Source organism: Oncorhynchus clarkii, chromosome 2 (assembly GCF_045791955.1).
Source record: "Oncorhynchus clarkii lewisi isolate Uvic-CL-2024 chromosome 2, UVic_Ocla_1.0, whole genome shotgun sequence".
In the NCBI taxonomy this organism is placed as follows: Eukaryota; Metazoa; Chordata; class Actinopteri; order Salmoniformes; family Salmonidae; genus Oncorhynchus; species Oncorhynchus clarkii.
The window spans coordinates 47,584,304-47,600,785 of record NC_092148.1 but is presented as its reverse complement, the minus strand read 5'-3'; the positions used below and the strand labels follow the sequence as shown (position 1 = coordinate 47,600,785).

Below are 16,482 nucleotides of genomic sequence, written 5' to 3'. Positions count from 1 at the left end.
CCACTCCAGGACCTTGAAATGCTTCTTACGAAGTCACTCCTTCGTTGCCCGGGCGGTGTGTTTGGGATCATTGTCATGCTGAAAGACCCAGCCACGTTTCATCTTCAATGCCCTTGCTGATGGAAGGAGGTTTTCACTCAAAATCTCACGATACATGGCCCCATTCATTCTTTCCTTTACACGGATCAGTCGTCCTGGTCCCTTTGCAGAAAAACAGCCCCAAAGCATGATGTTTCCACCCCCATGCTTCACAGTAGGTATGGTGTTCTTTGGATGCAACTCAGCATTCTTTGTCCTCCAAACATGACGAGTTGAGTTTTTACCAAAAAGTTATATTTTGGTTTCATCTGACCATATGACATTCTCACAATCTTCTTCTGGATCATCCAAATGCTCTCTAGCAAACTTCAGACGGGCCTGGACATGTACTGGCTTAAGCAGGGGGACACGTCTGGCACTGCAGGATTTGAGTCCCTGGCGGCGTAGTGTGTTACTGATGGTAGGCTTTGTTACTTTGGTCCCAGCTCTCTGCAGGTCATTCACTAGGTCCCCTCGTGTGGTTCTGGGATTTTTGCTCACCGTTCTTGTGATCATTTTGACCCCACGGGGTGAGATCTTGCATGGAGCCTCAGATTGAGGGAAATTATCAGTGGTCTTGTATGTCTTCCATTTCCTAATAATTGCTCCCACAGTTGATTTCTTTAAACCAAGCTGCTTACCTATTGCAGATTCAGTCTTCCCAGCCTGGTGCAGGTCATAGTGGAGTTTGGAGTGTGACTGTTTGAGGTTGTGGACAGGTGTCTTTTATACTGATTACAAGTTCAAACAGGTGCCATTAATACAGGCAACAAGTGGAGGACAGAGGAGCCTCTTAAAGAAAAAGTTACAGGTCTGTGAGATGAAGGTAGGTGACCAAATACTTATTTTCCACCATAATTTGCAAATAAATTCATTAAAAATCCTACAATGCTATTTTCTGGAAAAAAAATTATCATTTTGTCTGTCATAGTTGAAGTGTACCTATGATGACAATTACAGTTCTCTCTCATCTTTTTAAGTGGGAGAACTTGCACAATTGGTGGCTGACTAAATACTTGTTTTGCCCCACTGTACTACAATACCCATCCCTATCCCACTACCCATAAGATCCATATTAGTCACTCTTCGGCCCACGGGCCTGGGAGGGCAGCACTTCTTCCAACATCTTCTGTTGATCCTCTGCAGATATTTCCCAGAAAACATTCAGCCATTACACAACAATGCACATTTTCTGTGATCTGTGTTCTACTTGCTCAGCACAATTCACCACCATTGTGATGAAGGCCAAGAACCAGGATTTTTTTTAACACACGGTTTCTGGGGTCCACATGCTGAAATGGGAACATTCACTGTTGCTGTTGGCCCTTCTCTACCCTCAACCCTTCTCACTGCCTCTGCATACGTAGCACCCTGTCCTACTCTGACGTTAGCCATCTGTATCTGTTTCACTTTTACCAAACGAGTCTCATCTTGACGATTTTCTTGTCCAGAACCTCTCGTGTAGAAAACCACTGCTTTCACAAGCCCCGTGTTATGGAATAAGCTTTATATCAGTGGAAAGAGGGTATTGAGGGAGAGGCGATAAGTCTTTAACATTTGTACATTTTATGTGGACACCAAGAAGAGTAGATACTACATGTGCAAGAGCTAATGGGGATCCTAATAAACTTAACAAATCATGGGGACATGTGCAATATTCAAAATGACGTCACTGTGTAACGTGCATGTGCATCCAAGGTGAGACAATCACATGTCATGGTCAAATATACGGGAACTGAAAATCTGAGAACAGTAATATTTTACACACACATGAAGGTACCCATAAGCAATCATAATAAGCAATCAAAAAACACAAATGTTTTGGAAATGTAAAGACTCATTAATGACTCCAATGTAGCCTGGGTTGAGCTGCAGTTGAGCTACAGCACTGACTGATCCCGAATCAGGCTAATGGCCAGATCTTTACAACGAGTGGAAACTCTGAGAGCTGCACTGAGAGCAGATAGCATCATTCCTCCTTGCATCATCCCAGAGGGAGGCTTAAAGAGGAGGCCGACAGACAGAGGGTCTCAGAAGAGCAATAGTTTTGACAAGGTATGAGGCCATGCCAGATTCGTGCATCATGCTGTTGGCTCATCTCACACACTCTATGCCTCTAGAGACGAGGAACAGGTGGACACACCTCCTCACATGGACTAGTCGTTAACTTCCCAAATGGCCTAAAAGCAATACCACAAAATAATGAGAAACTCTTGCCAACTCTGCTCGTCTGTCTAACAAAAGGAACGACCTGACTTAAACTAGTCCAGAGACATTCATCTCACCTTCACTCACTGAGATACAAAAACACATTGCGCACACACACACACCTCTTCCACATGCTCTCTTATCCTGACTCCAGAGGTCACACACACTTTTACAAACATGCTCAAACTCTTACAGTCCCAATTAAATTACATACGAACTCTCTCACGTTTGTTGTCATTCTGTAACACATACAAACTTTCCATCGATCCCTTATTTTCACCTTTCACTCACTCACTCACTCACTCACTCACTCACTCACTCACTCACACACTCACACACACACACAGTCATTCACACACTCACCTGGCAGGAGGGCACAGGTCCACAGCAGCAGGCTGCAGTAGTATTCCATTTGTGTGAAAGAGTGTGTGTGTTTGGGGGGCTGATCCCGTGCTCTCGTTTCAAGGCTTCTGCTCTTATTGACTCCACTGCTATTCCACAGCCTCACTATATCTGAGGGAAGTAGGAGGGGGCTGGCTCTGGTTGACTGAGGCACAGCTGAGAGGTGTACATACAGTGCATATACGGCCAGGACTTGATGCTTCCTCACCAATCAATGTGGACTTTCTTTCATGCATGCACGAACGAACGCACACACCCGCACACACACATTCACTCTGAGATACATACAGACTCATTCACACTCTTACTGTATACAAACATCAAATCCTATTTTATTAGTCACATGCGCCGAATACAACAGATGTAGACCTTGCAGTGAAATGCTTACTTACAAGCTCCTAACCAACAATGCATTTTAAAAAGTATGAACAAGAATTTAAAAAAATAAAAGGAACAGGTAACTAAATAGCAATAGAAAAATAACAATAGCGAGACTATATATAGGGGGTACCAGTACAGAGTCAACGTGCGGGGCACCGGTTGGTTGAAGTAATTGAGGTAATATGTACATGTAGGTAGAGTTATTAAAGTGACGATGCATGGATAATAACAGAGAGTAGCAGCGGCGTAAAAGAGAAAGGGCGGAGCAATGCAAATAGTCTGGGTAGCCATTTGATTAGATGTTCCGGAGTCTTATGGCTTGTGGGTAGACACTGTTTAGTAGCCTCTTGGACCTAGACTTGGAGCTCCAGCACCGCTTGCCGTGCGGTAGCAGTGAGAACAGTCTATGACTAGTGTGGCTGGAGTCTCTGACAATTTTTAGGGCATATGTTACACTGATTGGGACACAGGTCACTTACACCAAAATAAATATGCACTGAGACACACACACACACACACACACTACATGTGTACACGTTGTACGACACCATCCTTTAAAAATAAAATAGCTCAGACAATAGTTGTCAAAACCTTTGTTCTTTTACAACCTTTAATGCGGCTGCACCGTCATAGGGTTGGTCCTGGTGTGAATTCCTCCCTCGGTTTCCGTGACCTCACACTGGACTGAATTAAATGGCGGTAAATACAGTCCAGATGTGGGGGGAAGTAGCACTCTACTGTCCAATGCTCTGAAGTTCAGGTATTTACGATACAGCACCATCCAGGAAAGAAGTATGGAAGCTAGCGCTGTTGTCTGCCAGAGGGACAACAGCACTGATAAAAGCAAGATTTTTCAAAAATGTTGGTCTGTCTTACCAGCATAAATAACGAGACCTTCAAGGGCTATTGGGAAAAAAAGCACATTCAATACAAAAGCTCTCCAAAATCCACAGTGGAAATTGAGACCAACAGAAACACTGTGAGACTTTGTGGACTAGAATTCATTGAAATTTAGGCTAAAAAGGAGACCAGTTACATAAATGATGGCAAAATCTAGATGTTTATGGTTCATTGGTGTAAACAACTAGACTGGCAATTTGTTGTGACAAAGCTGTAAATACGATCCACACTGCGAAAGACATTCTGATAAGTCATCTTCTCTGACTTGTTGGATTCATGGATGTCTAGTCTCAAAATATGACTTCAAACACCAACCCACATTACCAAAACATGAGCAGACATAGTTCATCACAAACAGTCCTATTACTGCCAATCTAGTGTGTATCTGGCATCAAACTGCTTGGAAAACAAAAGAGCACAAATTTTCTTAAAGGCAGGAGGAGGTTTGATGACTGTTATCGCACTACACACGAGCTATGTGGAGCTAGTTTGAGGCAAGAAAACATGAAGTGACAAACAGTAAATCAAAGAAAGGTTGATGATTAACCCAAGGCTTGGATCCTCTGTGTGATGGCAGAGGGCCAGGACCATGTTGGGAGAGGGGGGGAACCATAGAAATAGAATGACTCAGTTATATTTCTATGGCCCAGGCCCACCCATCACAGTGTGTTGACTTGGACGGAAATGTCTGTTCTGGTAATTGTATTTCTATGGAGAGAGAACGTCATGCTTATACAGAACACAGTCTTTAGAGAAGCTTTTTGTAGATGGGCCTACTGACCTGCTTGTCAGACATGACATCTCTAGTTGTCACTGGGCATATAAATAAAGGTGAAATAAAACAATTAAATAAAATATTTTGGGGGGAGGCCGTATAGTGTAAATCAATTTGGTCTCGAACACAGCACAACTCAAATGATTGTCACTTTTCATTCTGACTGACTTATAGAACAAATAGGAAATGTACACTATTAGCTAATAGACAAGTCCTATATTCTACTTCATGGACAAATGGGGAATTAGTATATTATTAATATTCAATATGCTCTGAGTGTTGTCCAAGCTAACCTGAATGTTGAAAGCAGGCCAGCAACACTGGACTGGTTTTACAGATAGAAACCAGGGCTAGCTCATGCCTGATACGTAATGATTTCATTCGAGTGCTATCATCAACATCTACAAGTGATGACAACATGATCTGCCTTTAAATCATCTTACTGCTCAGACAAAAGGTCAATTGCACAATTCGTCTGATTTAGAAAATGAATGGGAAAACAGTGGAAACGGTGTCTTTCTCTTGGAAATACCAGTGGAAATGCAACTCCACATGCCAAATGGGAGTGGAGCATAGCACAAAATAATATTAAACGGAAACATTTGGACTGTGACGGACAACAACAGTCTTTAAAATGACCGAAAGGTAAAACTCATCACAATACACTCATCTTGAAACGATATCAATGTAACTTAACTTTTTCTCTCTAGAATTACCTTAGTAGTTGGGACATATCTAGCTGAAAACTATCTATCTATCTACAGAGCATTTGGAAAGTATTCAGACCCGCTGACTTTTTCCACAAAATTATTCACACCCATTACACAGAACTTTGTCGAAGCACCTTTAACAGCAATTACAGCCTTGAGCCTTCTTGGGTATGACACTACAAGCTTGGCACACCTTTATTTAGGGAGTTTCTCCCATTCTTCTCTGCAGATCCTCTCGAGTTCTGTCAGGTTGGATGGGGAGCGTCGCTGCACAGCTATTTTTAGGTCTCTCCAGAGGTGTTCGATCGTGTTCAAGTCCGGGCTCTGGTTGGGCCAATCAAGGACATTCAGAGACCTGTCCCGAAGCTACTCTTGCTTTGTCTTGGGTGTGTGCTTAGGGTTGTTGTTCTGTTGGAAGGTGATCCATCGCCCCAGTCTGAGGTCCTGAGTGCTCTGGAGCAGGATTTTTATCAATTGTCTCTCTGTACTTTGCTTTGTTCATATTTCCCTCGATGGTGACTATTCTCCCAGTCCCTGCAGCTGAAAAACATCCCCACAGCATAATTCTGGAACCAGCATCCTTCACCGTAAGGATCGTGCCAGGTATCCTCCAGATGTGACATTTGGCATTCAGGCCTAAGAGTTCAATCCAGGTTTCATCAGACCAGAGAATCTTGTTTATCTTTTTCTGAGAGTCCTTTAGGTGGCGTTTGGCAATCTCCAAGTGGGCTGTCATGTTCCTTTTTACTGAGGAGTGGCTTCCGTCTGGCCACTCTAACATAAAGGCCTGAATGGTGGAGTGCTGAAGAGATGGTTGTCCTTCTGGAAGGTTCTCTTATCTCCACAAAGGAACTCTGAAGCTCTGTCAGAGTACCCATCAGGTTCTTGATCACCTTCCTGAACAAGGCTCTTCTTCCCCGATTGCTCAGTTTGGCCAGGCGGCCAGCTCTAGGAAGAGTCTTGGTGGTTCCAAACTTCTTCCATTTAAGAATGATGGAGGCCACTGTGTTTTTGGGAACCTTTGATGCAGCATATATTTTTTTTTAGATGCTTCTGATAGGCTAATTGACATAATTTGAGTCAATTGGAGGTGTACCTGTGGATGTGGTTCAAGTACTGCCTACCTTCAAACTCAGTGCCTCTTTGCTTGACATCATGGGAAAATCAAAATAAATCAGCCAAGACCTCATTAAAACAATCCACAAGTCTGTTTCATCATTGGGAGCAATTTCCAAACACCTGAAGGTACCACGTTCATCTGTACAAATAGTACGCTATTATAAATACCATGGGACCACACAGCCATCATAACGCTCATGAAGGAGAAGTGTTCTGTCTCCTAGAGATTAAAGTACTTTGGTGTGAAAAGTGCAAATGAATCCCAGAACAACAGCAAAGGACCCTGTGAAGATGCTGGAGGAAACAGGTACTAAGGTATCTATATTCACAGTAAAACAAGTCCTATATCGACAAAACCTGAAAGGCCACTCAGTAAGGAAGAAGCCACTGTGCCTACACTGCCATAAAAACCCAAAATATGGTTTGCAGCCGCACATGGGGACAAAGATCGTACTTTTTGGAGAAATGTCCTCTGGTCTGATGAAACAAAAATAGAACTGTTTGGCCATAATGACCATCATTTTGTTTGGAGGAAAAAGGTGGAGGCTTGCAAGCCGAAGAACATCATCCCAACCGTGAAGCACGAGGGTGGCAGCATCATGTTGTGGGGGTGCTTTGCTGCGGGAGGGACTGGTGCACTTCACAAAATAGATGGCATCATGAGGCGGGAAAGGTATGTGGATATATTGAAGCAACATCTCAAGACATCAGCCAGGAAGTTAAAGCTTGGTTGCAAATGGGTCTTCAAGGATGATCAATGGAAATAGGATGAACCTGAGCTCAATTTCAAGTCTCATAGAAAATGGTCTGAATACTTACGTAAATAAGGTTTTTCAGTTTTTTATTTTTAATAAATGTGCAAACATAAAAAAAACTGTTTTTGCCTTGTCCTTATGGAGTATTGTGTGTAGATTGATGAGGTAAGTCTGTATCGTACCAAAAAGTCAAGGGGTCGGAATAACTCCCAAATGCACTGTATCTATCTATCTATCCATCCATCTGTCCACTTTGCTTGTTTACCCCCCCCCCCCCCCCCCCCCAAAAAAAAAAAATACTACAGTTTTTTTATTATAGAATTCTATGGTATTCTGCAGCAAACTATAGTATACTGTAGAATACTGTACTCCACACTGTAGTGTTCCTCAATCGTGTAGTGTGAACTACAGAAGGTTGCAGTGTACTGTAGAATACTCTACACCACACTAGGGGTGTCCCGAGTGCTCGGACAACACAAGTATCGTAACAATATGGAGAAGTTTACATTTTTTTACCAGGTAAGTTGACTGAGAACACATTCTCATTTATAGCAATGACCCGAGGAATAGTTACAGGGGAGATGAATGAGCCAATTGTAAGCTGGGGATGATTAGGTGACCGTGATGGTATGAGGGCCAGATTGGGAATTTAGCCAGGACACTGTGGTTAACACTCCTACTCTTACAATAAGTGACACAGGGTCTTAAGGGACCACAGAGAGTCACGACACCCGTTTAACGTCCCAGCCGAAAGACGTCACCCTACACAGGGCAAAGTCCTCAATCACTGCCCTGGGGCATTGGGATATATATATTTTTTAGACCAGAGGAAAGGGTGCCTTCTACTGGCCCTCCAACACCACTTCCAGCAGCATCTGGTCTCCCATCCAGGACCAACTCTGCTTAGCTTCAGAAGCAAGCCAGCTGTGGGATGCATGGTGGTATGCTGCTGGCTAATATGATTATACCACAAGTATTTTTTTGTAACTATCCATGATCGAAGAAAAAAAAACAGTTGCCAGCACACATCTCTCTTTCAATCAAACAGTGTGAAGCTCTGTGTGCTCCAAACAACTATTGGCTAGTTCTTCTTTCTGTAAAGACACGGTTGAGCCTGCGGCAACAATTATGGATTAGAACAAGCCACTCTCCCGCTACTCTCATTTCCCCAGACAGACACATGTGTGTCTCTGTTCACTCACTGGAAGTAACTAAATTGAACAGCAATGACTAGCTAGTCTCCCCTTCTCCAAACATTGTGTTTGAATCAAAATCCGTAAATATGTAGGATCTTAATTTGATCACTAATTTGTTGCTGAGAATGTTCCTGCACAGCAGGAAATGCAAACTTATAGTGTATTCAGGGTTTAGAAAAGCTTCTAATGTTTGTAATTTTTACTTTAAAATATCTACTTGGCGTTGTTTAGTAGGCTACTTTGTCTGTCCATATAAATTTTCCTTTGCAGACTGTCGTTAGATCGTGATCCAATCCCATGCTTGCTAGCTATTATTATTTATTCTTGCCCAGGGATGGTTACCGAGCAACAGATAATTTGAAAATAAAATTACTCCACACTGTAGTATCCCTCGATCGTGTAATGATTTACTATAGAAATTTGTTGTATACTGTAGAAAATTATACTATACACAGTAGTATCCCTCGATCATGTGGTTCTGACTATAGAATTTCATAGAATACTGTTTACTATAATACTAATTTCTATAGTACCTTTCAGCACTACCAGCAGTACGACCAGGAATATGAGTTTCCTTTGAGCGGATCCTTTGTTCGCACCCCCCAGGGCAATTTAACTAATTCCAGAGGCTGACCCAAAACAGCGCCGGCAGAGGAGAGGTACTCGGAGTGGTCTTCAAGTCTGACTTAGGAGGCATGCACACCACTCACTCCTTCCAAGTATATTACTCGATAATGTTCAGTCTCTGGATAATAAAGTTGACGAGCTCAGGGCGAGGGTTTCTTTCCGGAGAGACATCAGGGATTGTAACATACTTTGTTTCACAGAAACATGGCTCTCTTGGGATATACTGTCTGAGTCGGTACAGCCAGTTGGGTTCTCAGTTCATCGGGCAGACAGGAATAAATATCTCTCCGGGAAGAAAAAGAAGGGCGGGGGTGTATGTTTCATGATTAACGACTCATGGTGTAATTGTGATAACATACAGGAACTCAAGTCATTTTGTTCATCCGACCTAGCATACCTCACAATCAAATGTCTACCGTATTATCTCCCGAAATTATTTTTTTCAGTTGTTGTCTTGGCCGTGTTTATCCCCCCTCAAAGAACTTCACTGGCGTTAATGCAAACTGAAAACCACATATCCTGAGGCTGCATTTTTTTGTGGCTGGCGATTTTAACAAAGCAAATTTGAGGACTAGGGCGGGGGTGTCTGTTTCATGATTAACGACTCATGGTGTAATTGTGATAACATACAGGAACTCAAGTCCTTTTGTTCATCCGACCTAGCATACCTCACAATCAAATGTCTACCGTATTATTTCCCAAGATTATTTTTGCAGTTGTTGTCTTGGCCGTGTTTATCCCCCCTCAAAAAACTTCACTGGCGTTAATGCAAACTGAAAACCACATATACTGAGGCTGCATTTTCTGTGGCTGGCGATTTTAACAAAGCAAATTTGAGGACTAAGCTGACGAAGATCTATCAACATATTGACTGTTGTACTTGAGCGGGTAAACACTCGACCACTGCTATTCAAACTTCCAGGATGCTTACAAGGCCCTCCCCCGCCCTCCTTTCGGGAAATCTGACCAAGGCTCCATTTTGCTCCTCCCTTCATATAGGCAGAAACTCAGTTCCCGTGCTAAGGACATTCAATGATGGTCTGACCAATCGGAATCCACGCTTCAGGATTGTTTTGATCACGTGGAATGGGATATGTTCCAGGTAGCTTGCGAAAATAATTTAGATGAACACACGGTGACTGAGACGGTGAAGCGGTGACTGAGTTTATCAGGAAGTGTATAGGAGATGTCTATTAAAACCTACCCTAACCAGAAACTGTGGATAGATGGCAGCAATCACGCAAAACTGAAAGTGTGAACCACCGAATTTAACCATGGCAAGGTTACTGGGAATATGGCAGAATAAAAACAGTGTAGTTATTCTTTCCGCAAACATGCAAAACGTCAGTATTGAGACAAAGTGGAGTCGCAATTCAACGGCTCAGACACGAGACGTATGTGGCAGGGTCTACAGACAATCACGGACTACAAAAGGAAAACCAGCCACGTCGTGGACACCAACGTCTTGCTTCCGGACAAGCTAAACACCTTCTTTGCCCGTCTTTGAGGATAACACAGTGCCACCGACGCTGCCCGCTACAAAGGATTGTGGGCTCTCTTTCTCCATGTGAGTAAGACATTTAAGAGTGTTTACCCTCCCAAGGCTGCCGGCCTAGCCTAGCCGTGTCCTCAGAGCATGTGAAAACCAGCTGGCTGGTGTGTTTATGGCCATATTCAATCTCTCCCTATCCCAGTCTGCTATCCCCACATGCTTCAAGATGGCCACCATTGTTCCTGTAACCAAGAAAGCAAAGATAACTGAACAAAATGACTATCGCCCTGTAGCACTCACTTCTGTCATCATGAAGTGCTTTGAGAGACTAGTCAAGGATCATATCACCTATACCTTAACTGTCATCCTAGAGCAGACCTGGGCAATTCCAGTCCTCGGAGGTATGATTGGTGTCACACTTTTCCCCCATCCCTAGCAAATACACCTGATCTAAGCTAATTGCATTTTTAACTGGAGATCATGAATAGTTGATTATTGGAGTCAGGTGTGTTAGCTGGGGCTGGGGCAAAAGTGACACCAATCAGATCCACAGACAATGCAATCACCATCACACTGCACACTGCCCTGTCCCATCTGTACAAGAGGAATACCTATGTAAGATTGCTGTTCATTGACTATAGCTCAGCATTCAACACCATAGTACCCTCCAATCTCATCATTAAGCTTGAGTCCCTGGGTCTGAACCCCACCCTGTGGGTCCTGGACTTCCTGGCGGGTTGCCCCCAGGTGGTGAAGGTAGGAAACAACACCTCCACTTCACTGATCCTCAACACTGGCGCCCCACAAGTGTGTGTGCTCAGACCCCTCATGTACCCCATGTTCACCCATGACTGCGTGGCAATGCACGCCTCCAACTCAATCATCAAGTTTGCAAACGACACAACAGTAGTAGGCTTGATTACCAACAATGACGAGACAGCCTACAGGGAGGAGGAGAGGGTTCTGGGAATGTGGTGCCAGGAAAATAACCTCTCGCTTACGTCAACAAAATAAAAGGGATGATCGTGGACAGCAGAGGGAGCACCCCACATCGACGGGATCACAGTGGAGAAGGTGGAAAGCTCCTCGGCGCACACATCACTGACAAACTGAAATGGACGACCCAGACTGACAGTGTGTTAAAGAAGGGGCAATTTGTGTTGGCACCTAAAACCCTTACAAATGCACAATTGAGAGTATTTACAGATGCACAATTGAGAGCATCCTGTCGGGCTGTACCACTGCTTGTTATGGTAACTGCACCGCCCACAACCGCAGGGCTCTCCAGAGGGTGATCTGGTCTGCCTAATGCATCACCAGGGGCAAACTACCCGCCCTCCAGGACACCAACAGCCCCCCGATGTCACAGGAAGGCCAAAAAGATCATCAAGGACAACAACCACACAAGCCACTGCCTACTCACCACGTTATCATCCAGAAGGCGAGGTCACTACAGGTACATCAAAGCTGGGACCAAGATAATTAATTACAGCTTCGATCTCAAGGCCATCAGAATGTTAAATAGCCATCACTAGCACACAGAGGCTGCTGCCTACATACATAAACTTGAAATCATTGGCCACTTAAATAATGGAACACTAGTCACTTTAATAACGTTCACATATCTTGCATTACTCATCTCGTATGTACAGTGGAAGTCGGAAGTTTACATACACCTTAGCCAAATACATTTAAACTCAGTTTTTCACAATTCCTGACACGTAAATATTCCCTGTCATAGGTCAGTTAGGATCACCACTTTATTTTAAGAATGTAAAATGTCAGAATAATAGTAGAGATAATGATTTATTGACCATCCTACCAATCCTCGACTTCGGCAATGTCATTTACAAAATAGCCTCCAATACCCTACTCAACAAATTGGATGCAGTCTATCACAGTGCAATCTGTTTTGTCACCAAAGCCCCATATACTACCCACCATTGCGACCTGTACGCTCTCGTTGGCTGGCCCTCGCTTCATACTCGTCGCAAAACCCACTGGCTCCATGTCATCTACAAGACCCTGCTAGGTAAAGTCCCCCCTTATCTCAGCTTGCTGGTCACCATAGCATCACCCACATGTAGCACGCGCTCCAGCAGGTATATCTCTCTGGTCACCCCCAAAACCAATTATTTCTTTGGCCGCCTCTCCTTCCAGTTCTCTGCTGCCAATGACTGGAACGAACTACAAAAATCTCTGAAACTGGAAACACTTATCTCCCTCACTTGCTTTAAGCACCAACTGTCAGAGCAGCTCACAGATTACTGCACCTGTACATAGCCCACCTATAATTTAGCCCAAACAACTACCTCTTTCCCTACTGTATTTATTTTATTTATTTATTTATTTTGCTCCTTTGCACCCCATTATTTTTATTTCTACTTTGCACATTCTTCCACTGCAAATCTACCATTCCAGTGTTTTACTTGCTATATTGTATTTACTTTGCCACCATGGCCTTTTTTTGCCTTTACCTCCCTTATCTCACCTCATTTGCACACATCGTATATAGACTTGTTTATACTGTATTATTGACTGTATGTTTGTTTTACTCCATGTGTAACTCTGTGTCGTTGTATGTGTCGAACTGCTTTGCTTTATCATGGCCAGGTCGCAATTGTAAATGAGAACTTGTTCTCAACTTGCCTACCTGGTTAAATAAAGGTGAAATAAATAAAAAACTTCAGCTTTGATTTATTTCATCATATTCCCAGTGGGTCAGAAGTTTACATACACTCAATTAATATTTGGTAGCATTGCCTTTAAATTATTTAACTTGGGTCACATGTTTTGGGTAGCCTTCCACAAGCTTCCCGCAATAAATTGGGTGAATTGTGACCCATTCCTCCTGACAGAGCTGGTGTAACTGAGTCAGGTTTGTAGGCATCCTTGCTCGCACACGTTTTTTCAGTTCTGCCCACAAATTTTCAAAAGGATTGAGGTCAGTGCTTTGCGATGGCCACTCCAATGCCTTGACTTTGTTATCCTTAAGCCACTTTGCGACAACTTTGGAAGCATGCTTGGAGTCATTGTCCATTTGGAAGACCCATTTGGGACAAAGCTTTAACTTCCTGACTGACGTCTTGAGATGTTGCTTCAATATATCCACGTACTTTTCCTGCTTCATGATGCCATATATTTTGTGAAGTGCACCAGTCCCTCCTACAGCAAAGCACCTCCACAACATGATGCTGCCACCACCACAACATGATGCTGCCACCACCGTGCTTCATGGTTGGGATGGTGTTCTTCGGTTTGCAAGCCTCCCCCTTTTTCCTCCAAACGTAATGATGGTCATTATGGCCAAACAGTTCTATTTTTGTTTCATCAGACCAGAGGACATTTCTCCAAACAGTACGATCTTTGTCCCCATGTGCAATTGCAAACCGTAGTCTGCCTTTTTTATGGCGGTTTTGGGGCAGTGGCTTCTTCCTTGCTGAGTGGCCTTTCAGGTTATGTCGATATAGGACTCGTTTTACTGTGGATATAGATACTTTGTGCCTGTTTCCTCCAGCATCTTCACAGGGTCCTTTGACGTTGTTCTGGGATTGATTTGCACTTTTCGCACCAAAGTACGTTCATCTCTAGGAGACAGAATGCGTCTCCTTCCTGAGCGTTACGATGTCTGCGGGGTCCCACGGTGTTTAAACTTGCGTACTATTGTTTGTACAGATGAACGTGGTACCTTCAGGTGTTAGAAAATTGCTCCCAAGGATGAACCAGACTTGTGGAGGTCTATAGTTTTTTCTGAGGTCTTGGCGAATTTCTTTTGATTTTCCCATGATGTCAAGCAATGAGGCACTGAGTTTGAACTACATCCACAGGAACAGCTCCAACGACTCAAATTATGTCAATTAGCCTATCAGAAGCTTCTAAAGTGATGACATAATTTTCTGGAATTTTAGTGTATGTAAACTTCTGTGATACAGTGAGTGAAATAATCTCTCTGTAAACATTTTGTTCTTTTTTTTTTAAATTTGGTGGAAAAACAAGTTTTAATGACTCCAACCTAAGTGTATGTAAACTTCCGACTTCAACTGTATATACTGTATTCTATACTATTCTGCTGTGTCATAGTCTATGTCGCTCTGACATTGCTCTTCCATATATTTATATATTCTTACTTCCATTCCTTATTCTTAGATTTGTGTGTATTGGGTATATGTTGTGAAATTGTTAGATATTGCTGCACTGTCGGAGCTAGAAACACAAGCATTTCGCTACTCCCGCAATAACATCTGCTAAACACGTGTATGTAACCAATGCAATTGTATTTGATTTGCATACTATGGTAGACCTACAAATACATGTATGTTTACTATGATAACTTTGTAAATAATAGCATGTATTTATTCATATTACTCTACTGTGAAATGATGTAAAATGTGTTGTACTGTAAATATGCAGCCATTGAAAAAATCATTCCCATGAATGCGATCATTTTATTTATGGAAATAAATCATACCCACATTAAATAATACTATGGTTTACTATAGAACACTACAGTACTTAGTATAGAATGATGTACTACACTGAAGTAAACTGTAGTATACTATACTTCACACTGTATTGCTATGCTAATATTTAATCTGTATATACCCACCCATTCCCCTCCCCCATAACACAATTTGCTGCCACCCATGAGTAAACCTACATGGAGTATATATTGCCTAGAAGTTATTGAAAGCCACATAAGAGCTGAATTGAACTGTTCAGTCCCCAGTCCTACCAACCTACAGGTTATGGAACATTTTTGCTTTTAGTATTCAGTATGTTCAGTTGGTTTCCTCAACACAATGTACAAGTTACCTCTGTTTAGTTCAAATCTGTACTTGAAAAGAATATCTTGGAAAATAAAATTGATACTTACAATGTGGATTCCTTCACCTCCAGTGTCCATTATCAGACTCACAACTTAACAGTTACCCTATGCATAATTCAGTATAAACATTCCACACAGCATGAAGATTTGACCCTTCGTTAAGACCTGCCCCCCTTGGTTACTGTTGCAACCTTGGACAACATTTTCAAGGGAAGCCCAAAGCCCAAACTTCTATGTTTTTGCACAAAAACACTACATTTTAGTCATTTAGCTCTTATCCAAAGCAACTTACAGGAGCAATTAGGATAAAGTACATTGCTCAAAGGCATCAACAGACTTTCCACCTAGTTGGCTCAGGGATTCAAACCAACAACCGTTCAGTTACTGGCCCAACACTTTTAACCAGTAGGTTATATGCCACACAGTAAAGTCTGCAGAAACACTACAGGGAACCCATACAGAGAAATAGTATATTACCATATATTTAACATGTATGTACATGTATTTACATACTGTATGTAAATAACATATCTAAATATACAGTATGTTTAAGCCTTATATGATCTTCCATTGAGCCTTGGATTTGAAATAACACTGAGGTTAAAGTGCGGACTGTCAGCTTTAATTTTAGAGTATTTCCATACATATTGAGTGAAAGGTTTAGAAATTACAGCAGTTTTTGTACATTGTCCCCACATTTTAAGGGACCAAAGGTATTGGGACAAATTCACTTATGTGTATTAAAGTAGTGAAAAGTTAAGTATTTGGTCCTATATTCCTAGCACACAATGACTAGATCAAACCTGTGGCTCTGCACATGTGTTGGATGCATTTGCTGTTTGTTTTGGTTCTGTTTCAGATTATTTTGTGCCAAATACAAATTAATGGTAAATAATATTGTCATTTTGGAGTCACTTTTACTGTAAATAAGAATAGAATGTTTCTAAACACCTCTACATTATTTTGGATGCTACCATGATTAAGTATAATCCTGAATTAATTGTGATGATGATG

The 16,482-nt window shown here is 42.3% G+C and overlaps 1 protein-coding gene across 2 annotated transcripts in view; it reads right to left on the bottom strand.

The window, feature by feature from the left end:
- Positions 1–2,834, bottom strand: part of LOC139368651 (integrin, alpha 11b) — a 91,041-nt gene extending 88,207 nt beyond the window's left edge. Inside the window, exon 1 of one of the 2 annotated variants that reach the window (XM_071107814.1) lies at positions 2,650–2,834. In XM_071107814.1, the coding sequence (XP_070963915.1) occupies positions 2,650–2,698 (49 nt within the window). In that variant the 5' untranslated portion in view covers positions 2,699–2,834. The remainder of the gene's footprint in view (positions 1–2,649) is intronic. The other variant, XM_071107822.1, reaches the window with a different exon arrangement.
- Between the last annotated feature and the right edge of the window lie 13,648 nt (positions 2,835–16,482).